The 24292-nt window shown below is 39.3% G+C and overlaps 1 protein-coding gene across 6 annotated transcripts in view; it reads left to right on the forward strand.

Annotated features, from left to right (window-relative positions):
• The window catches only part of HOOK3 (hook microtubule tethering protein 3), a 94092-nt gene that overhangs the window by 50744 nt on the left and 19056 nt on the right, over positions 1–24292 (forward strand). For 4 of the 6 annotated variants that reach the window (XM_040579253.1, XM_040579257.1, XM_040579256.1 and 1 more), the window contains 10 exons: positions 905–1068; positions 3204–3344; positions 4801–5002; positions 8308–8418; positions 11231–11318; positions 11909–11978; positions 15810–15950; positions 18203–18290; positions 23090–23095; positions 23821–23855. In XM_040579253.1, the coding sequence (XP_040435187.1) occupies positions 905–1068; positions 3204–3344; positions 4801–5002; positions 8308–8418; positions 11231–11318; positions 11909–11978; positions 15810–15950; positions 18203–18290; positions 23090–23095; positions 23821–23855 (1046 nt within the window). The remainder of the gene's footprint in view (positions 1–904; positions 1069–3203; positions 3345–4800; positions 5003–8307; positions 8419–11230; positions 11319–11908; positions 11979–15809; positions 15951–18202; positions 18291–23089; positions 23096–23820; positions 23856–24292) is intronic. The other 2 variants (XM_040579255.1, XM_040579254.1) reach the window with 1 other exon arrangement.

The following is a 24292-nucleotide window of genomic DNA, read 5'->3' on the forward strand; positions in this document are numbered from 1 at the left end:
CCGTTAAGGGTTAAATCCCGATCTGAAGTTACTGTAGTGTGTCAGCGGCGTATGGATTTAGACTAAGCCTTACTGTAAATCAAGCATGCCTTATCTGGAAGGCATAAGGAGTGTAAAGTGGGAGCCCCAGAAGGCATTGCCATTGCAACCCTGCTTAGGAGTATAATTCAGGCTTTTGCCAAGCAGTTCACTAACTGTTAGAATGAATAAAGGTGATTTGTGTGTCGTGGTTTTGGTGTATGTGATGACTCAAGCTCTTATTGAAGCATTTCCTTCTGAGATGTTCGCATTCCATCTCTTCCCATCCTGCTCCTGTATGTTAATTCTATACTATTTAATAGTATGTGAACCTGTGCTTCATCTGTTGTTTTGCACACTTTGGGTTCTTTTCACTACTGTATGTTTTCACAGCGTTGGGGAAACAGTAGTCTTTGGGACTGCGTTCCTGTTTCAGAGGCACTGGATTAAAAAGAAAAACAACATCTGGGAAGGGCACAGCCGTCCCTTCAGTGTGATTGATAGGCATTGTTTCTTTTGGAAATAAGTTTTAAAAGCTTCACTGTGGAGGCCCAGTTCTATTTGGTTGTTGGGAAAGTATGCAGACTTCATTACAATGAAATCATCTTCTGTGATAACTAAGACTTCTTTAGATGCTTGTGCGAAATACAGTTAAGAATAGTTACATTTTCTGTGTGGTAAATCTGCCCCTAATGTTGCAGTGGGTTAGTTACTTCACATAGCAATTGAATACCTATTCATGTTACAGTATATTCTTGTGAAATGTGATTATTGAAGCCTGTGTTTCCATTTGCAGGTTGTGCTGATACTTTATTATGCACGAGAAAAAAAATACTCTCTAGTTGGATAGCTCAGTTACTGCAGTGTAATGCTTTTACTACCACAGGTTGCAGCCCTCCAGGAGGAGAAGAGCAGCTTGCTCGCCGAGAACCAGATTTTGATGGAACGTTTAAACCAATCTGATGCTATTGAAGATCCCAACAGCCCTGCAGGTCGTAGGCACTTGCATCTGCAGACACAACTAGAACAACTCCAAGAGGAAACATTCAGGTAGAAAAGCAATGCTTGATTAAATTGTTTGTAGCTTGACTTACTTCCAGTTCTGCTGGCAATTAAGAATTAGTATAATGGGTGGTAAAACCACGGTACTAAAGTTTTTACAGTGATGTACATTTTACGATTTACCTCTTTACATGCTCCAGCATAAAAAAATTACATTATTTCATAATGCTGAAATGTTGTATCCATGTCACTCTCTGCTCTCTGGAGTTATTTTGAATTGTTTGCATGCAATCACTTCACCCATGTTTTTCAAAATCAGTGAGAATGAGAAGTAGCGTATTTTCATTTATGTGAATTATTCTGACTGTATTCTTAAGGTGTAGGAATTCCTAGCTGAAAGTTTGCTATGGGCAGTACTACAGGTGGTATTATTATACAGCAAAGTGTGTCCTCAGAGTTTGAAAACAAATTATTTCATATCTGAAAGATGGAGATTATCAGCAGGTGAGCTCCGCTCTTCATTTGCATTTCATTGATGTGGAAATCCAGTTCCTCTTTAAATATCCTTCGTGGTCCTTTTGACTGTTGCTTTCAAGCTGTGTAAGCCTATTCTGCTGAAGAAAGCTGATTCACTTCACCATCATCTTTTCATTCTTGTTGCTGTACTTTCCATAGCCTTTGTGAATGAAACTGTGGTATTTCTTTACAGTGCCATTTTTTTCTTATCTTTCTGTCCTCTTCTGGTTGCCCTTTTCTAATTTTTATGTCAGCTGCCATATAACTCTCCTTTTTTTGCCTGTTTTGCCATTTTCCCACTTCCTCTTGCTAAGCCTTTTTCCTGCATGTTTAAACACAGTCTTCATTTAGTTTCTTGAAGAATGTTCAGCATTTCTCTTTCGCAGCAGCTAGTGCGTGATTTTCTTCTATGCATCTGCCATGTAAAGGAATAACATAGTGCTGTCTCCCTAATGTCCCCTTTTATCTCTGCTTCTTCATCTCCATGCTCTGGAATGTGTCCTACCTAAGTCTATTATCAATTGCTGTTTGAACAAGTTTTGTCCCCATATGCAATATCTTCACTGCCTGTTACTCTAGTTTCAGGTTCTGAAGGTCTTTTCACATGTGAGACTCATCTCCCAACCTCCTTTATCTCTTTCCCCTGCCTTCATAGCATGTGGTTTCTAAAGGCAATTTGTGTGTGTTCCTTGTCCAGCTCTACCTGAATAATCAGGATGTATGTACAGCTTAACTGATGCCCAGTGTGGTGTAAGTTTTTCTCCCAGCCTTGCATCTTTATGTCCTTTGACAGTTCCAGACTATCATGATCCAAATCTTTTGTTGTGTACGATTTAGTTGACACACTGACTGTCTTTTGTCTCCATTCTTGTAGACTGTTTGTGGACTTCTTGAATTAATGGATTTAATACCTTGCCTTGCCTGTGTGCTCCCCCCGCCCCAGCCCATACCTCTTTCTTCAGACCAAAATCACAATAGGACTTCAGGGTCCAGGTTGCGTCCTCTTCCATTCGTTCAAAATGCTTTGATAAAGCTTCTCGTAATTGTTCCTTTTGTTCACTGGCAGGTTAATGCAGCTTTGATTGTGTATTCTGTATGTGAGTAGTTCACTCCAGAAACTTTGGTCTGAGTTCTTTACACACTAGCTAGATAACTAAATGTATGACTTGGTTCTTCAGAGGGTACTAGGCATGCACAGGTTCTTTATAAGTAAATAAATAAATAAAGTCACCTTGGTGAGAGCTCTACAGCATTTGGAACATCTTACAATCAAGTCAGTATTGTCGAAGGTGTATAGGAGTTGAACAGCTGAACAAAATCTTAGGATAAAGATGTGTGTTCAAACTCTGTATGCCTCAAGATTAAAAAGGGTAGAAATTTCTGCTTGAACTTTCATCGTGAAAATTATTATGACACAAAACCACCAGGATTTGTCTTTCTGAGAACGTACATCACCTTTGGATCTTCCAAGTAGAAAGACTGATACCAAATCAGGGAGCATCAAAAAAGTCAATCTGCTTCTACATTTTTGGAGAAGCACATTGGGCTGCTGTTTCCTTCACTGCACCAGAAGGCTGTTTCATGCCTTTTTAGAGAGGATGATGATGATGTGGAAAGGTAACTGTGGCTAAAGCTGAGAATTATGTTGTTTTACTTAATTTCTATAGATTAGAAGCTGCCAAAGATGACTATCGAATACGCTGTGAAGAACTAGAAAAGGAAATTGCTGAATTGAGACAACAAACAGAAGAGCTTACTACATTAGCAGAGGAGGCTCAGTCTTTGAAGGATGAGATAGATGTACTCAGGTAAACTCCGTTCCATTAACCCATTTTTAACTAACTTTTAATCCATATAATTTGTGTACTTAGTCTTCATTAAGTTTTGCTTAACCAATTTTAATATTAAATATAAACACTTTGTCAATGCCAAGGTTCTTTTGGATCCTCCAGTTAAATATACAGACCACCACACAATTCTGCTGAAGTAAATTAGTTATTATATACCTAATCAATAACTAGTAGTAAAATGTTCAGTCCTACATCATTTTATAGTCACAATAAATCACTCACTGGTCTCTTTGAGTATTCTCTACTCATCTTCATCATGACGTGGGCCTCTGTTCTCATCAAGGGAACTACACTCTTTCCTTTCCTGGGTTTCCATTATTTGGACCGTGGGTCGCACTTGTTGGTTCATCATACAATGCTAATGTGAACAACATCTGTTATAGATCTCTTTGCCACTGGATTTTAGCACCCAAAGTTGTGATGATTTGATGATGCTAGGTATTTATTAAGTGGGACGGTCCCTTTTACTATGGTACATAATCCCTCTTTCATAGTGCCTTTTCTAATTCACCAGCAGCTTTCTACCAAAGCTGTCTTTACCTCCTCTGTGATTAATATAAGGAATGAGCCCATCAGGCTGCACAATTCCACAAACTATCTGTGTGGGCAGCATGGGTTCAAAAAGTAATTCCTTGCTTCACAGAGAGGCTCTGCATTTCATTGGGGATTAAGATTTGGCTTGACTCAGTGTCCCATAAATGAACCATCAATTTAATGGAGGATTCTCCAGACTTCATAGGAAATTGAGTCTGTAAATCAGTTGGTAAAATGAAACTGGGGGCAGTAATAGTAACAAGGGTGTGGGTGGTTGGGGGTGAGGGCTATTGCTGTCCTGGCAGTGGACCAGGTGGACTGAAAAAACTGTAATGTTATAAACGAAGCCTGGTGTTTTGTGTTGTTTTTTGTTGGAGGTTTTTTTGTGTGTGTTTGTGGTTTTCTTAGAAGGAATCAGGCTCCAGAGCTGTTACAGTACTTCTGTGTCACCAAGTACTTGCTGCCCAGGAGATAGATCTTTATGATTTTATTCCTGGGTATCATTAAAACAAATTGAAGGACAGAAATTTTTATTCTTTACCCTTGTGAAATGCAGGACTGAGGATCGATTTAGAAATGAAAGGAAATGTGTGGGAGTGAAGGTGCTGAAACTTATTTTAAGATTGGAAGCAGATAAGAAGGCTGTGTTAGGAAGAGTGATAGTGTCTAAGACTACCTCCATCAGCAGCTCTTTGAGTTGTGGGAGGGAAGTGGACAATTTAGAAGTGAAAACATTAGTAATAGGAGGATATGATTGCTTTCTTGTTCTCCCATGATGTCTCAATGTCTTCTGCATTAAGGCAAAATACTGAGGAAGCTTCAGCACATACAGTTTTGTTAGTTTTCAGAGTACAAATTTGATACAAATCTGTCCCTCCAGGCATTCTTCTGATAAAGTGGCCAAGTTAGAAAGCCAGGTAGAGTCATACAAAAAGAAATTGGAAGACCTGGGTGATTTGCGACGGCAAGTGAAACTCTTAGAAGAGAAAAATACAATGTATATGCAAAATACTGTGAGCCTGGAAGAAGAACTAAGGAAGGCCAATGCAGCACGCAGTCAGCTGGAAACATACAAGAGACAGGTGAGAACAAACATCATCAATGGAACAGTTCTCTGCATTGATCCACATTTTCTCTTCATAACATGGCTACATAACACCTCAAGTAAAAAAGGTATGAACAAAGAGTTCCTTGTGTTTAGGAGACTTCCATGTTTTGTAGGTAATACCTTTGTTCTCTTTTCCTGCAATTCTTATCATTGTTTCAAGTTCACAGTAGTTTGCCAATAAGCAAAAAACAAAGAAGTATTTCTTTCTTCTAAAAAATCAACATGTTAAGTTTATTTCCTCAAATTATTCCTAATTTATGTTTAGTAGTGGGGCTTGAATTAAAGCCTCTTCTTTCAGAAAAAGCATCCACTTTTCACTTAGAAATTTCCAGCAGTGACAAATGCACCACAGCTGAGGTAAGTTATTCTTGTAGTTAAGTATCCTCTTCCTTTTTTGTAAGGTTCTAGTTTGTCTGGTAAGTCTGGATTATTTGTCCAGTTATGAAGAGGGAAGGATGCACACCATGCCTATTGTGTATATGTACCCAGCTGAAGTAAGAGGCATCTGTTTATCCTCCTGCTTATAAAAGTTCTGTATGATCCTGTTTCTGTAATGGTGGAAGATGTGCTTAATTGTCTCTCTGCTTCTGTACTATACTGACATGACATCATTCTGGAATGCTTGTAACGGGGTGAGACAGTGTGGTTTGTTAAAGTGGTAGTCCCTGCCCTGTATTTTTGCCTGCTTGTAAGCTGAAGTGGTCATGGCCCAAGGGTCCCTATATGTCAGCTTACAGCAAAACGAAAATACAGAAACAACCACTAACAACATTGCAAGCCTGAGAGCCATGGGTGTCCCTGAGACCTCATAGCTCTTTCCCTGCACCTGACCATCTTTGTTATTAAGAACTACCTTCAGTCTCTGTGGGATAATTGTAAATATGGTCTAAGTGATTCCACCAGAAAAAAAAACTTGTACAAGAAAAGTTCTGCAATAAGACAATCAAAAGGAAAAGTAAATGTAGAAAGCAATGGCCTTGCACATGAGTAGTATCATGTTTACTGGCAACAAATATTTCACTCCATTGAACAGCTAAGTATGTGTTACAGTTGTGTAACCTTGACATCTGCATCTGGTTATTCTTATTTCACCAGCGGTAAGGATTTTGGAAGGGTCAGTCCCATCATTTGTGCTGCAAAAGTACTCCTCCTTTTCTTCATTGTTCCCTGTGTTTTATGGGTAGGATTTCCTGTCTGAGGAGCTGTCAATCTATACAAAACTGTTCTGCTGGCCGAGACTGGAATAAATGTCAGGTGTCTCATGACAGATGTGTTTTCTTCACCTAACCACAGGGCCTCAAAATGAATATGCAGTGTCAATGTATGTAAGGCTGGGCTTCTTTTGAGACATGCCTGTGAATTATGAGCTGTCACAAAATTAATTTCTGGGAATCCTAAATTGCGCTGTAAGAATTAAGCCAGGTATTAGGATTCTGATGCTGTGTCACCGCTGAGCACTAGTGTGCTCCTGTAGTAGAATGTGACTTATCTGGTGTGTGAAGGATCCAACCCCACTCATGATGATGCTGTCAGAGGAGTTATTTCTTTCTTTCACTTAGAAGCTCTGTGCTGTGCAGATGAAAGTGCTTGATTCAAACTCCTATAATGATATGCAAGGAAATCACACCTTCACCCAACCCAGCAATTTTTGTGAGATGAGGTTAGTGGTGATGCATTGTGGTGGGACATATGGTAGCAATTATTTAAGAATTTTTGTTCACTTTTCTGTAAGGAAGCACAAGCATTCTCTAAGAAACTTTTTATTGCAGCATGAAGAATTGAAATATGAAGACTTCAGGATTTTTTTTTTTATTTTAATTCAGCCCCTTTGTTCATGTGCATTCTGCAATATTTTTTAACAGTATGTCATGCTTTTCTTTGCTGCAAGATTCCTGCTTTATTCATTCCACATGTCAGATAATGCTGAGTACTCTGCATCACCATGTTAGCTGTACCTTTCTACACACTCCTAAGTCCTGATTCAAGACAATTTATTTCCTGCTGTGTTTTCTATATATCGTTACCATAGCATGAGTGATTGCAAACATTAATGCGTTTGTTTCCATATGAAGTGAAAAAAATATACTTGTTTTGCAAGTGGGGGCACAATTGCAGGTGAAGGCCTGCATTTTTTAATGCCTGCAGCTATTCTGATAGCCCCGGTGATGGATGTCACATCTGAGAAACTAAATATTTTCATACTTAATGTTTTGGTATGATTTTAATCTGATAATCTCAGAAATGGTAGGTCTGTGGGTTTTTTGCAGGCTTTAATTTAAGAACAAAACCAGTAAAGTCCTTCTCTGAGACCATGCAGATTTTTAGACTTGGTAGTTATTTGAAAATAAAAGGTAATTAGAACCACTAGGCAGTGTTAACGTAGGTATGGCTACTGCTTTGCTTCACAATTTAAATTACTTTCTCTGTAATCTAAAAGCCATGAAAAAGCCTTCTTATGAATTACTTCATTAGAAGCTGTATGTCTTTAGCTGAGTCTTCATTTAGCTTTTGTGTTTGCAGATCAGTCTTTATTCAGCTTACTTGCTTCCGTGCTCTCTGTGTTATGAGCTTTACTAATGTTCTGGGAATAAGCCTTTGCTAGTAAAGGCTGAGAGTTTTGAAAAGGCAAGACCTCACTCATTTGCCTCCCTGTTCACTGATCATTTCTGCTCAGCTTTCAGATTTCTGTTCATTTAATTTTAAAAATTCTTTACTGATCTGTAGTTGAAAGTATACATATGACTTTGTTATCAATGTTTCCTTCTTAAGTAAAGAGAACTGTTTATGAGCCTGTGGCTGAATCTTTATATTAGTGTATTAAAAATTATTAGGAAAATCTCAAGTTAGGAAATGTTACCTAGCTTCATAAGCTGATGTTTGAATTCTGAGTGAGGCTTGTGAAACAGACTTAACAAAAGGTGTAGATAATTTGCTTTCTTCATTTTTTTTCTTTATCCTAGGCTTCTCTGAATGCAGGGGGATTTTTCTACTTTTCCTAAGTTCTTTGATCCATAGAACTATATAGCTTTTTTTCTGTAAACCATGCTTGGTTTCACAATTTTTGCTTCTTTTGCTTGTGCTGAGACCTAATATTTGAATGCTGTTGGTTTTGCTGAAACACAGAACAACTGACGAAAGCAGTTTTTAGTATGTCCTGTAGGTAACTATTTCACTTGTTTACAACATGACTGGTGGTGCATGGTAATTGGCTACTTTGTCTTGTGTATTTTGTTTTAATACTAATATTTGCAGACAAATTATTGATTCTTGTTCTCACAGGCAGTTGAACTACAAAACAGGTTATCTGAAGAATCCAAGAAAGCTGATAAATTAGATTATGAATGCAAACGACTGAAAGAAAAAGTAGACAGCCTCCAAAAAGAAAAAGATGTAAGTGCCAAGGTGTTATTTATTGGTAGTAGTGGTAGCAACTTTGTGTCCTTTATAATACAGAGATATGTTAATCATAGTTAGCTATTTACAGCAAGCTTTTTAAATTAGGAGGTCTTTTTTTCACTTAATTTTCTGATGTTTTTGTACAAGATTCTTTTTAAACCTGAAAACTGAAACATACATAACCCATTTTTAAGAGGAAAAGCTTTAATATTTGGGATCTGAGGTTGTTTCCTAACCATTTACCATGAGAAGGTTAATAAACACCTAAGGTAATTGTAATGTATTCTGAAATACTATTTAAAGTAGGGTTTCTGCAGTATCATCCTAGAACTAAGCTCCTGTTGCATTTTTTTTCTAAAGCATTCTTTGAGGTACCAGCAACATGCTTCTCTTTGTGGAGTCATGACTACTGCAGCTAGAGGCTTAGGGGTCGTGTTGAGGGACAAGTCCTTTGTGTCAATCTCACCTTTTATGACAGGTCCTTGTGATCTATCTTGTATTGCCAACATGGAATACATCAGTCTATTCCCTTCCTCTCTGTCATTTGCTGCTAGTGATTCTGCAATTAATTGCTTTGTCCTCTCTTGCCAAGGCTGATCCTTCAGACTTCTCTTGCACACTATCGTTTCCTGTCAGTTTATTTCAGCTTGTTTCTTAGGAATGTATATGCAGGTGCCTCAAAGTACCTCAGACCAAGGCCGGCACTTTGAGTTAGCAATTTCTTAAGCTTGTTTCAAGTATAAGTCCATCTATCCATCAGAATCTTCTTTTCCCTCAATAGTCATATTTCCTGTTCAATTCTTTCCAAAATTTCCAGCCCCTGAACGGGCTTTGAACTGAAAGTTTTCAGTTATTTTCTGTTCGTAGGTCTCTGATTTCCATATTCTATTAAATTTTCAAACTATTCTGAACACTTGCCCTTTATCATGTCCATATGCCCCTCAGTTCAGATTGGAATGTCCATAGTAACTGTATTCATATTGTGCTTTGACTTTTTTTTTCTGCTCTTTATTTAAAGTTTCGTTTTCCAGTTTTGTTATGTTTAACAATGTTAAGATTGTGTCTGCGGCTTACCCATTGCTTGGTGGACCATTTCATCTTGCACAAAGGATCTGAATTGCAGGCCATTGCCATATACTTTTCTGTATTACCTCCTGGTAAATGGCATTTTAGGGGTGATGTTGTTTTTCAATGCATTCTTTTGAATAGATATGCACCTGTGAGAAGTAAAAATTACAGCTGAAGTCTCTCAACATTTGAATTAGTAGGTAACACCAGTAGAAAATAACTCTTTCAGTTGCTTATTGTCACATACCTGTCAGTAAGGTTGTCCATAGAGGTATCTTGTCAGTTATACTTTGGAAACAATTACTGAAATTGGTTTTGTCCTTGTCTTTATGTTCTGGCAAAGTGTGGTAGTGTGTTTGATATCTTCAGCTATGTAGCTTGGCATTTTACCTCTGTGGTGTTTTGTACTTACACAAGTACTAAGATAATTTGATGAGTTGACTTCATCTGCAATGTTCAAATGAAGCCCTAGAGCATATTCTAGCATTTGATTAATCAACTTGGTATTTCTGACTGATGCTAGCAGACTGCAGAATCCTTGTTTTAAGTAGCTGAGTTTGAGGAGTACTCTGTATGTCTCTTCTGTAGTATTTATGGTAAAAAGTTTTTTCACCTGTGGGGTTTGTGAAATGGTTTTCAGTGCTAATAGATTGTATGCTTTATTCAGATTGTTCTGACAGTTGCATGAGTTCTTGTTGCAGGATTCAGAAATACAGTAGAAGCCTCTGTCACACCTCATCAAAATGTTCTTAGCCAAAGTGATTCCAGGTCCGAGATCCATTTGGTCTGACACATAAAATCTACCTGCATTAAACTGTTAATAAGATTAAATGCAAGGGAGCTGTTGGCTGACAACTCCATACTTGCGCAGAGCCAAGGTCTGTCCTGGACCTTTTAGTAAGACTGGACATGCCTGATTTTAGAGCAAGCTACAGCTTGGATCTTTACATAGTTGCCATTGTCTCCTTTCGTTTTTGAATCTTGGCAACCTTCTGGACAAAAACTTGATGCTACCTGTGGATTCTCATTTTTTGCTAAAAGGAGACTTGTGCCAAATTGGGGGAATAGTTGACTGATGCTGCAGAGGAGCCCATCTATCAAGATCCCAAAGTGGTCCAGTCATGTTCTTCAGTTCTCTTTGGACTGATCTTCAAGCACCTGGGTTTTTTTTCATAGCTAAGATGCTGGTAAATGGCAAGGCCAGCTGACACGCAGGAGAAAGGGGATATGGAAATGCTGCTCACACTTGTACTGTGGAAAGACAAACAAAACAAAGTTAATGCATTTTATTATGCTGACTGTGTACTCAGCTGCTTGGCTTCTTAGGGAGGGAAAAATCTATGGACTTATAATTGACTTAATTTTTCCCAGTCCTGATGAGAGGGAAAAGGAAGATGACTGGCCACAGCGGGTGATGTTTACCACCTGGTCCCAGAACACGGTGTCACTAATATCCTAATTTTGTAAGCTTATACCCTGGTATTTTTACCCCCAATAAGTGTAATACAGAGCAGCAACCCTTCTCAAAAAAAACCAACACTGTTGTTCATGTAAAATATATAGTATTTGTTTAATCTGTTGCAAAATAGACTGAGATGCCTTGATTTGAAAGTCATCTCTAGAGTTGCATTAAATTCTTTGTAAACAGTTGAAGGCTGTGTCTTCTGGTGACTTATGTACTATTAGAGATGGATTTTTAGTGCCAAGACTGATATTCGTTCTCTTTCCAATTATTCAGAGATTAAGAACAGAAAGGGATTCTTTGAAAGAAACTATTGAAGAGCTTAGATGTGTACAAGCTCAGGAGGGTCAGCTCACCACTACAGGTAAAGGACAAATAAGGAGATCTAATGCATCCTTTTCTAAAGTTGTGGGACTTCTCTGGAGAGCATTGAATGTGCTTTTATTTAACACAGAACAAATTTAAGCTCTTCTGAGATGAACAGTGAAAAGCTGCTTCAGCTATTCATAGCTTTTTAAGTATTTGAAAACTCAAATGTTATTTCAGTCCGTCAGAAATGCTAGTCTCCTCCCCAGTTTGACATTTTTATACTGTATATCTGATTTTGTGTAGTTATATAATCTTCTTCAGAGAAAGAAAGTTTTTCTCATGTGTATGATTCATGTGTTGCAATTTATTTCTACATGTAATGCTGCACACTTTGTAGTTTTTAGATAAGCTAATGAGCAGAAAATACACTGCAAAATTACTTTATCAGAACGGATGAAGACAGAAATAATTATTCTCCAAATAGAATTGTGCTTGTCTGTTTCTCTTGCTGTAGCCTGACTTTGTGTCATTTTCCATTGCCTAGCATTACTCTAAAACTGTAATCTTCTAGAACAATGTTTACTTCTGGTCTTTTAAAGAAAGTTACTGGTCTACTTGCTGAATTTTTTACTTTTCCTAACGTAGGATTGATGCCTCTGGGAAGACAAGAGACTTCAGACAGTTTAGCAGCAGAAATTGTTACTCCTGAAATAAAGTAAGCTGATGTGTGCTTTGTTCTACTAACCTACACAATGTGCCAAGAGATGATTAGTTCATTTTCAGTGTTATAAAGCTTCTGTACCTTACTACAAGAGCAATTCTTTGTTGTTTCTGAACAAAGCTAAAGAACAGAATAATGTTTTGAGGCAGTTTGTGAAGTATGGAGTTACTGCATAAATGTTCCAAATGATTGTGTGAGAGAGGACAGGACCCTAAATGCCATAAATACCCAAGCATTGCGTGTGGTTTTAGTGACTCATCATCTTTGGCTTCTGAAGATTAATTCTGGAGTTTATGCAAGCATACATCTATGCAGACTGTTTGCAGCTGCTAAACTTGGCCTCCATACCTGCTTGACAGAGGTGGACAGTAGCAGTGGCTGCTGTAGGACTGAAACTTTCTGTTATGGAGATCTGGGCCACTGCTTCTGCTGATGGAGGGGGAAGGGAGGCAGCCTATGCATAGGAGTAGCTACTGCTGCTCTCTTGTTCCCTCTGTGGTGACAGAGCATGGGTCTATGCCCAAGCAGCTTTCTCCATATCATGGAGAAGATCTGTGGACCAAATAAGGGAGTTTTGTGAGGCAGATTCTGTCTGTGGCTTGTGAGTTGCAGCTCAGCATATCAACAAGTTCAGGGAGGAGTTATCAGGCCTCATTGAAAGAGCTTTAAACTAGATTTGAAGAGGGAAAGGAATTAAACCAGACTCAGTAGAGATAAGCCTGGGGGCAGCACACTGTGTGCGTGCTTGCAAGGCCCTTCAGTCTGCTCCACAGTAAGCACAGTTGGATGTCCCTGTACTAATTTGCTCAGCACCTTAGCCATTTCAGTGGAGCAGGGGATGGAGATGCATGTGGCAGCTAAGATGCTTAAGTTCTTGATGCATTAAAAACCACAGAATCACCTGAGAACGGTCACATCAGAATTAGGGTTTCACTAAAAGGTGACAGGATCAGTAGCCCAACTGAAGTGCGCCTACACCAATGCACACAGCATGGCAACAAACAGCAGGAGCTACAAGCCATTGTGCAGTTGGAAAACTGGTACAGTTGCTATCATAGAAACATGGTGGGATGACTCACACAACTGGAGTGCTGCAGTGGATGTCTATAAACTCCTTGGAAGGGATAGGCAGGGAAGGAGAGGTGGTGGGGTAGCCTGGTATATTAGGGAGTATTTTGACTGTCCAGAACTTGATGATGATTAAATAGTTGAGTCTTTGTGGGTGGGAATCACAGGGAAGGCCAACAAGGCTGATACCATGGTAGGCATTTGTTACAGACCACCCAAATAGGATGAAGAGGCAGACAAAATATTCTATAAGCAGCTGGGAGAAATCTCATGGCCACTAGCCCTTGTTCCCATGGGGGAATTAAACTTTACAGATGTCTGTGAGAAATACAGTAGAGAGGAAACAGTCTAGGGGCTTCCTGAAGTGTGTGGAAGATGAATTCCTGACATGGTGAGGGAACCAACTAGGGAAGGTGCCTCACTGGACCCATAGTTTGTGAACAGAGAAGGACTTGTGGGTGCTGTGATGGTTGGAGGCCATGTTGGGCACAGCGATCATGAAATGATAGTTTTTTCAGTTCACGGAGAAGTAAGGACGCAGTTAGCAATACTGCTACCTTGGACTTTGGAGGGCGGACTTTGGCCTGTTTAGTGGCCTGGTTGACAGAGTCCCTTGGGAGACAGTCCTGAAAGGCAGAGGAGTCCAGGAAGGCTGGGCATTCTTCAGGAAGGAAGTCTTAAAGGTGCAGGAGCAGGCTGTCCCTTGTGTGAAAAGACAAGCTGGCAGGGAAGAAACCTGGCCTGCCTAAACAGACAGCTTTGGCTGAAACTCAGAGGGAAAACATTTGGAACAAAGGGCAGGCAACTCAGGAGGACTACAGAGATGTCATGAGGTTATGTAGGGAGAAAATTGGAAGGGCCAAAGCCCAACCAGAACTTAATCTGGCTACTGCTGTAAAAGATAGTAAAAATGTGTTTGTAGATACGTTAGCAACAAAAGGAGGGCTAAGGAGAATCTGCATCCTCTATTAGGTGTGTGTGACAAAGGATGAGGAAAAGACTAAGCTATGTAATGCCTTCTTTGCCTCGGTTTTAATAGTGAGACCAATTGTTCTTGGAGTATCTAGCCCACTGAGCTGGAAGACGGGGATGGAGAGCAGAATGAAGCCCCCATAAACCAAGGGAAAATGGTCAGCGACCTGCTACACCACTTAAGCAAACACAAGTCTATGGGGCTGGATGGGATCCACCCGAGGGTACTGAGGGAGCTGGCAGAAGTGCTCCCCACAACACTTTCCATCATTTACCAGCAGTCGAGGCTGACTGGGGAGGCCCCAGTGGACTGGAGGTTGGCAAATGTGACACCCATCTACAAGACGGGCAGGAAGGAGCATCTGGGGAGCTACAGGGCTGTCAGCCTGACCTTGGTGTTAGAGAAGGTTATTGAGCAGATCATCCTGCCATCAATGAGCATGTGCAGGGCAACCAGGTGATCAGGCCCAGCCAGCCGGCAAGTCCTGCTTGACTAACCTGATCTCCTTCTATGACAAGATGGCCTGCTTAGTGGATGGAGAAAGGCTGTGGATTTTTTTTAGCTGGACTTTAGTAGAGCCTTTGACACTGTTTCCCAGAGCATTCTCCTGAAGAAACTGGCTGCTCATGACTTGAATGTGTGTACTGTTTGCTGGGTAAAAAAACCAGAGAAGTGCCAGGTCCTGCACTTTTGTCACAGCAACCCCATGGAAGGCTATAGGCTTGGGGAAGGGTGGCTGGAAAGCTGCCTGGTGGAAAAGGATGTGGGTGTGTTAGTCAACAGCTGGCTGGATATGAGCTGGCAGTGTGGCCAGGTGGCCAAGGCAGCCAACAGCATCCTGGCTTGTATCCAAAAGAGTGTGGCCAGCAGGGCCAGGGCAGCGATGATCCGCCTGGACTGGGCACTGGTGAGGCTGCACCTCAACTACTGTGTTCAGTTTTGGGTCCCTCACTACAAGAGGGACGTAGAGGTGCTGGAGCGTGTCCAGAGAAGGGCAACGAAGCTGGTGAAGGGTCTGGAGCACAAGTCTTCTGAGGAACGGCTGAGGTACAGAAGAGAAGGAGACTCAGGGGGAGACCTTATCGTGCTGTATAATTACCTGAAAGGAGGTTGTAAGGAGTTGGGTATCAGCCTCATTTCCCAAGCAGCAAGTGATAGAACAAGAGAAAACAGTCTCAAGTTGCACCAGGGGAGGTTTCAATTGGATATCAGGAAAAATTTATTCACCAAAAGTATGGTCAAGCTTTGGAACAGGCTGCCCAGGGAAGTGGTTGTGTCATCATCCCTGGAACTAATGAAAAGACATGTAGGTGTGGCACTTTTGGGGACCTGGTTTAGTGTTGGACTTGCCAGTGTTAGGTTTACAGTTGGACTCAATGATTTTAAAGGTCTTTTCCAACCTAAATTACTCTGTTAAAACAGACCAACGCGGTAGACGCGACTTGCTCAGGTTCATGCAGTAGTTTGGTGACAGCTGAGATTACAACCTCCCATAACACTCGTCACAAAGCTTTGCGTTCTCTGCGTTCTACCTATAAATCTGTTCTGTACTCTGAGCTATAAAAAGGGCATTCAGGCAACTTCCTTGTGTTGTGCCTTCTACAATTACAACTCTTCTAATCAGGTTTGTGTTTGAGGGTTTGAAGACATGATTGTTGCTTCAGTTGTCTCCCTTAAATAGGTAAAGATTATCTTTGTTACATTTACGCCTTCTGTGGTAAGTTGCTTTCCTCTTTGTAGACTGGTGTGCTTTTTTCTAAAAAACTGTTTTTTTATGTATTCAGGGAGAAACTCATTCGCCTTCAGCATGAGAACAAGATGTTAAAATTGAACCAAGAAGGTTCAGACAATGAAAAGATCGCCTTGTTACAGAGCCTTCTTGATGATGCAAATTTACGGAAGAACGAACTGGAGACAGAAAACAGGTAAGAAGTTTTGTCGTCTGTTTCTGTTGTCTTTTCTGACAATGACATACACTTTTGACTGTACTGTGTGCAATACTGGCTGCCCCAGTAGAAGAAGGACATGGACTTACTGGAGTCAGTCCAGTGACAGGCCACAAGGATGTGATTACAGAACTGCAGCATCTTTCGTATAAGGAGTCTGAGGGATAGAGACTACTATGTGGCCTGGAAAAGCGAAGGCTCAGGGTGGGTTTTATTAATGTTTATAAATATCTGATGGGAGGGTCTGAAGGAGATGGAGTAAGACTCTTCTCCGTGATGTGCAGTAGCAGGACAAGAGACAGTGAGAGCATTTAAAATACATTAAATTTCATCTAAACATAAGAACATGCTGCTTTTTTTTTTTACTGGGAGGGTTGCTAAACACTGGAATAGGTTATTCAGAGAGGTTGTCTCTATCCTTGGAGATATTTAAAACCCAACAGGACATATTCCTGGGCAACCTGCTCTGACTGACCCTGCAAGATTAAGCCAGTCAGCATGTCCATGGGGACCAGCATGCATCTGAGCATGCTAAGGTAACTGACTGATACTGTGAGACTGCTCTACATCTAAACTTTGAATCTGCTCTCTATCTAATCTTCTCTGATCCTCCCCTTTGACTGGGGAAGGTTCCTGAACTCTGGGAAAAGGTAAATACTGCACTCACCTTCAAGAAGGGCAAGAGAGTCTGCAGAACTACAGACACTGGTCAGCCACAGCTTGTTTTCTGGGGATTTCACAAAGCAAGTCCGTCTGGAATCTCTTTCCAGCCCTATGAAGGACAAGAAAGTAATCAGGAAAGGCCAACGTGAATTTAGACAGGGGAAATTATACCTAATTTAGCTGTCTTGACAATGAGATGACTGTTTATGTGAAGAAGGGTGAAACAGTGGACAGTACTTAGCTTTAGCAAAGCCTTTGGCACAGTCTCTCCTAGTATCCTTATGTTCAGAATGGTTAGATATAGGCTGAATAAGCGGATAGTAATGCGAGTTGAAAATTGATTGAACAGCTGGGCCTAAAGCATTATCATCAGTGTTACAAAATCCAACTGGTGACCAGTTCCTCAGGCATCAATACCAGGACCAATGCTGTACATCACCTTTATTAACAACTTGACTGATGGGAGGGACTATGCTCTTAGCAAGTTTGAGGATGGTACGACATTGGGAGGAGTGATTGCTATGCTGAAAGGGAGAGCTGCTATTCAGAGGAGCTCAGCCATCCAGAGGAATGAGCTGATGGGAACCCTGTCCTGGCTGGGACCCATAGTCTGGGGAGCAGCTCTGCTGCAAAAGCCCTGGGGTCCCAGTGGACAACAAAGGAGGATGTGTCAGCAGCAGACCTTGCAGCTGACAATGATCCGGGCTGTCCTCACTACGGTGCAGGCAGGCAGTCTGGGAAAAGGATCCTTCACCATACATCTGGACACAGAATATAATTTTGGATTCCCTAGTACAAGAAAGACATGGATGTGCAAGAGTGCAGCAGAGTACTGCTAAGGTGAGGGATGCTGGAACATGTGATATGTGGGGTAAGACTGAGAACTGGGTTTGTCCAGGCCACAGATGGCATAGGAGAGATAATACTGTGATCTGCATCTATCTGATGGGAAGGTGTCAAGAAGACAAGAGCCGGACCCTTCTCAGAGATTGACAGTGGAAGGACAAGAGGCAACAGACACAGTATGGAGTATGGGTCTGAGCTGTAGAAGAGAGGCCCAAAGAGACTGTTAGACCTCCATCCTTAAAGGTGTCCAAATCTGGATTGGACGTGGTTCCCAGCAATCTGCTGTAAGTGCACCTCCTTTAAGGAGGAGTTTGGATTTAGACAACCTATGGAGATCTCTTCCACTCTACAGGTTTATAGGATTCTGTGACACTGTAACAGCAGTAAGCTAGTAGCTCTCACACAGTAAAAATGACTGTTAGAAACCCTTTTTCTCATGTATATAGAAATCATTTCTATATACATCTATATATATGCATTTAGGTTCTCTTGGAAGAATATCAGAATGTCCTGGATGATGACAGACTACAATCTCTGGAGCTACTGTGTGCTCTGACTACTGTTGTAAATTTTCTGTGAACTAACTTTGTATTTATTGCATCTCTTGTGTTGATGACCTGAAAACAATGGACACTAAAATCTTGGGCTTACTTTTGCAGTTGTTTGGGTTTTTTTCTGGGGAGGGAAAAAAAAGAAGAAAAAAAAAAATATCTCTTTCCTAGATTGGTAAATCAGAGACTTCTAGAAGTGCAGTCCCAGGTTGAAGAACTACAAAAATCTTTGCAGGATCAAGGTTCAAAAGCTGAAGATGTAAGTAGAAATGTACATCAAACTTCCATTCAAGTAGTTACCATTTTTGAAACTTTAACCTTTTTGTAAAAAAAACATGTAAAAGAAATATGTGAATGGAGATTTGTGATAGTTTTCCATATTTACCCCTATGGTCTCATCACTAAGTTGTGCATCTCTAAATAGGATGTAATTTGTGTAGAAAATGCAATCATCCTGTGTAGAAAATAAAATCATCCTATGTAGAGAAGGTGTCAAATATATTTAATTTTATTAATTGTGTCTGTTCCAACAGTAAACTTAGTGTTAAAATTACTTAATTAGAATATACAGTTTTGCAGGGAACTAGGGAAATCTTAAATCTCCATGTCTTAATAAAGTACCTGAAGTTATTTTTGGTTTAGTTTAGTTTTCTCAATGAAAGTTAAGGCTTTCCTGACAGTAGAAGCTCTATAATTGTGGATGTAGATGTATGTCATAATGCAATAAGCCTGGCAGGCCAAAATGGAAAAAAAAGTCAAATAATTAGTCCCTCAACATAATTCAGCATTTTTCTGTTTCTGTATGTGGAGTTAAGTTTATTTTTTATATAAGAATACACATTGTGGCAGTTAGGCAGTTAGGTGTGGAAAACAACTTCCAGTCTTCCACTCAAAAGGTGTGTTTGCCATCTCCTGTATTTGACAGCGGAAGCTCTAGAACTTCCTTGAAAGCAGCAATTTGCTGTACTGTACATGCACAGTGTTATGCTCACAATTTCAATGTATTGTGTTGCTAATCAGCAACAAGTTGTAATGTGTTGCTTTCTGTTTTTGTGGTTTTGTTTTAACTAATTTATATAAAACAGTGAAAATTCTTAGTAGCTGCTTATCTTCATTTGAATGTGTTTCGTTTAGCTTATCCTTTTGGTTTTCAGAACAGACTGTATGAAAGTAAAACACCTAGTTGAGTTCAAATAGGATCATTTTCCCTAAATAACTTAGAATGCATTTTAAAATACACCCATACTATTATGTTGCTGAGATAAACTTTGTTGTCTTGATTATTGGCCAAAATCAGATTTTTCAGGGTGAACAAGAATATGAAAAAATTTTCTCAGATAATAGGTATTGTAAATGAACCAGATCTTAACTGAATTTAGCTTTATTTACTAAAATGTTAATTGTGTCTCTTTTTGAGGTTCTGGTTTGGACATTAATTTAGGACATGTTCATGATGCAGTTGCTGCATTCAAATTCATGATGCAGTTGCTGCATTCCTGGCATCTGTGTAGGTCTGACCATGCCAGTAGTGATTTATAGGCACTAATCCTATGGCCTGTTTTGCTGAGTGTGGTATGTAGGATTTCATTTACTCTTAATGAAGCAAAAGAGAGTGTAGACTCCATGAAATACTGAGGCTGCAAGAACCTCTGAAGGTGTGGACACCTCATCCAATCTCCCACACAAAGCAGAGCAAACCTCAAAGTTAAACCTGGCTGCTCAAGTAGATGGAAGTTACACTGGGACCACCTGATTTATCCTTGAGATAACCTTACAGAAGGAGTGATTCTTTGGAAGCATGAGAAAAAGGATAAGGAGAGACATGGCATACAGTTCATTGATGCATCATTTTCAGCATGTTTCCTCTGTTTTTCACTACTTTCTTTTCTGCAACAATTCACTAAAATTGGTGTTTTTATGTACTTACACCATAAATATGCTCAACCCAGAAGGCTGAAGATCCCATTTCTGTTCAGTCCAGAAATGTATGATGAAGGCTTGGGGTTGGTTGGTTGGCTTGTTTTAGTTTTGTTTGTTTTCAAAGCTGAAGTAATTTTTAGTTTTGCCCAAAAAGTAGTAAAAGTACTATGCTAATCTAGGCAAGTATCATTGCAATGATACGTACTGCTTACGGAGGTCCACACAGGCAATCAGTTTGGATTTTGTATGGAAGTGCATTGGAAGGCTCATGTTAGGAAGATACCAATGCCTTGAGGCCTGTAATGGGCACCGATACATCCTGTTGGGATGCATGATTAGTCCATGCTGGCTGTTGCCTTGCTAGCCAGGGAAGGGCCTCCTTACCCCAGTCTTCCAGACTACTGAATCAGCTCAGACATGCCTGGTGTGGTCAGAATAGCATATTTGATTTTTCTGACTGTCCTCCAGAATGCAGTGGTCATGTGCAGGGCTGCTCAACAGGTACCCTGAACAGCTTCAGCTACATCATTTGCATGCCTTATTATCAGTCTTTTGTCATCCTTGTTCTCCCTTTCTCTTCTTGAATCCCTTCCTATATAATCAACCTGCCTTTAGTTACTTCTACCCCACTGGACCTAGTCTTGCTAGATCTATACCATATGCAGTGTTTTTCATACTGTTACATACACAATCTTGGTATTATATGCTGTTACTGATACAGTTATAAGGCCCTTCAGAAGTGGCACCTCCCTACAAGTTCCCCAAAACACTTTTACCGGTTCAGTTATCCATGAAGTTCAGCCACTTTGCTCATCTGGTGAGACACTGGAACAGGTTGCCCATAGAGGTGGTAGATGCCCCATCTCTGGAGACATTCAAGGTCAGGTTGGACAGGGCTCTGAGCAACCTGTCTAGTTGGAAGATGCTCCTGCTTGTTGCAGGGAGTTGGACTAGATAACTTCTGAAGATCCTGTCCAACTATTTATGATTCTTTAGTTTCTTTTAACATCTGTGAAATCTGACCATCCCTCATGGTGCTGTTTATAACTTTTGTTGTCATCTCACAGTGTTACCAGTCTCATCAAGCAATTTTCTCAAGTTGTGCTATAGTTTCCCTCACCTGGCTAAGTTAGCTTAACCTCAAGCCAGAGCCTAGCCACCTGTGCTTTTGACCTTAACATGAAGAACAAAACCAGACTTGGTCTTCAAAAAGAAGACAGACCTGTTCCTTTGGCTTGTTTAAGCATGAAAGAAATTTCCAGGAAAAAGACTTTATATCTGTTTGTGGGTTTGGTTTTTTTTGGGGTGTGTGTGGTTTTTTGTTTGTTTTTTGGTTTTTTTTTAATGTGAAAGAAAGATGGCAATTAAATACTAGGAAGAATACCTGTTTTCTAAAAGCACACCATAATAAGTAATTTTTTCTGGTGTTTTTTAAGTGGAACTTTTAGGTAGTGGGAGGAAAAAGCAAAATAGCAAGTGTACAATTGCCAATTTTTACAGTTTTGTTAGAGAAATGTTCTTGTATTATGAACAGGTAAAACATTTGGATGAAGTTAAATGTAAAACTAAATCAAAATTAAATAAAGCTTTTTTTTAATTGTGATTTTTTTTTTTTAAGAGACTGGTTTTGCTATGAAAGAACAACAATTACAGTAATTGCTTCTTAGGAGCAGAGGATTTGGAAATGTGGCTTCGAAGCTGACGGAGACCTAAAAAAAAAATAATTCATTTTGGTCCTTTTTTAGAGTAATTAATCTGCCTTCTACAAGCATATACAGGATCTTTGGGTGGCTATAATCACACATTGTACTTTTTTTTTTCTAATCTTGTGTCTTGCATAAATTACACAGGGTAAACTCAGTCCTGCTTCTTTTAATGTGTGTGCTTCTTATCATTGTTAGTTTCTTGCTTGTGAGAACCTAGGATCTGTCTAGATGGGAGAGGGGTTACTCCCACAACAATACTGGTATTATGCAAATAATATATATGAGAATATACCAGTAAAATCAATGCTGACAGCTAGTTGTGTCTGTTCCAAGCTAAACCCAAGTGCAATGCAAGGGTCACAAAAGAAAAGCTGAGTTCAGTTTTTATTTTCTTCCCTTAGGAAAATGGGCACTGCTGCCAACTTCTCCCTTTTTTGTCCAAATCAATCACAGTACCCATAATGATCAGACATAGGTGATGGTGGCAGTTCAAATGCCTTGTGACCAAGAAAGATGCATACAGACATTTATTGTTACAGAAAACAGAGTGTTGCTGCATTTGTTCAGAGGACTGGAAAAGAAAAAAAACAAAATGGTCAAAACTTGTAGATCCTTAGCTGCTATGAGTTTCTGACTCTGAAGTCAGTAGAGTCACGGTAGCTTGTTTTTATGTGATCTGCTCCTTTCTTATAGTGCAATAAGTAAATCCAGCTTTGAAATCATGAAAAAGCATGACCCAGGATTGTGATAAAAAACAATATTTTGGAAGTATTTACATTGTAACAAAGCTAAAAGCTTTTTTGGGTGCACACAGTAATTGTCTCTGTTGGCCAGGTGTCTAAACCTTTGTTGAAAGACCATTAGAGGAAAAACAATGAAATAATTTTGTTAATGATTTTATCATATATTTTGGTGATGGTCTAGTCATCAGCCATATGCTGGACCTCCAATGTGATTGGTACTGGGTAAATACAAACGAAAAGGCAGTTTCTCATCTAAATGTTCTACATTTGTCCTGTGTGCAGTGTGGCAATAACACAATTCAGCATTACTCCACAAAAACACATCCATCTCTTAATTTTTGTTGTAGCCCAGTAGACTACGTATTTTCTCCTGTTTTTTAATTGTATGGGTTTTGCTTTAAAATTACTTTCCAAAAATAGCAGTTGCTCTTCTTTGAAATTTTAAGCAGAATAATTTACAGATGTGCTTCTTTACTATTTTCTTATTTTTGTTTTTAGTATTATCTTTTAGAAAATGTTACAGGATGAAAATGCTGATAAGAACAAAGGAGAAAAAGGCACATGTGTGAAAAAAATGCGTAGCTTTTAACTTTTTCTGTTCATGACTTTCTAAATAATTTCTTCTTTTGGCTGCTGTTTTGCTTTATACTAATGTTATCTTTGTTTCTTGGCATGGGCTTCTGCGCAAGGCTATTGTGAGTATGGCTTTCTATTTACTTAACAATACTTTCAGTTTATAGACATTTATTTGGTTAATTTTTTGAAAGACGTACTCACCGAGTATTAAGTGAGTTTAAAATTAAAATAAAATTTACTTTGAAACTTTTATTCAAAGAGCTTATCTAAATGTGATTTAACCAGAAAGTGGAACACTGTAAGTTGTATGATAATTTTTGTGTGTCTGTAATCAATAAAGATGAGAAAAAGAGTAGAATTTCTGCTACACTCCAGCCAGAAACACTTTACTCCCTCTAGTTTCTGTGGGGACAGGAGTTTACTTCAATTAGTTTGCTACATGTCTTCGTGCAAATTGCATTACAATATTGGTAGGAGAGCTCTTCTAGAAAATTTTGCTGCACTTTCCGATTTCAGGTTAATTTATTGAGTCCAGTCACAGAAGTACAGAAGACATTAAAACAACTGCCATTGAATTTTGTCATTTAAAGATCTTGTTTTTATTGTCCTAGTTCCTGGGAAAATAATTTTAAAGTTACAAAGTGCTCTAATTTCAGGGAAGTCACACAGCTGTGGAGAGAAGGTTTGCTATCACAAAGGATGGCTTTACTTTTGTGATCTAAAACTGAGTGAAGTAAAAAGTTCGATTTTGGTTAGAATGTCAAAATTACGTGGTTTAAAATAATTCTGAAATTGTTAAACCTCCGCAATATAATAAAATAAAACATTTAACTTTCTATTTTAGTCAATTCTTCTGAAAAAGAAACTTGAAGAACATCTGTAAGTATTTTGTTTGCCTATTTTCTGTGCCGTTTGAAATTATATGTTTTCCATATGTTAAGAAAGACAGTCATTAATCATGCTTCTGGAAAATATGCAACTAGAGAAATCAGATAACACAGAAGTGCTTGGGAATCTGCTGTTCAGATACTGTTCTCATCTCATAGAAACCTTTGTGAAAGCAGTAAAAAATGACAAAGGAACCATCATTTTGTGCTGGTTGGAAAACTTTGCTTAACATTGTGTAAATCTTTACTGAAGTAGCGGAAGTAATTCTGTTCTGAGGAAAGCATGCTAATATAAACAAAATTAATGTGTTTATTTTTAGTATACATTATGGCATAAAAGGTAATATTTTAGGAAGTGTTATCATTTTGCTCTGCTATTTCTGCACCACTTTTACTTCCCTACAATGCAAAGAGCTGTTAGCTTTTTGG

This window comes from Falco naumanni, chromosome Z (genome assembly GCF_017639655.2).
Source record: "Falco naumanni isolate bFalNau1 chromosome Z, bFalNau1.pat, whole genome shotgun sequence".
Classification (NCBI taxonomy): Eukaryota; Metazoa; Chordata; class Aves; order Falconiformes; family Falconidae; genus Falco; species Falco naumanni.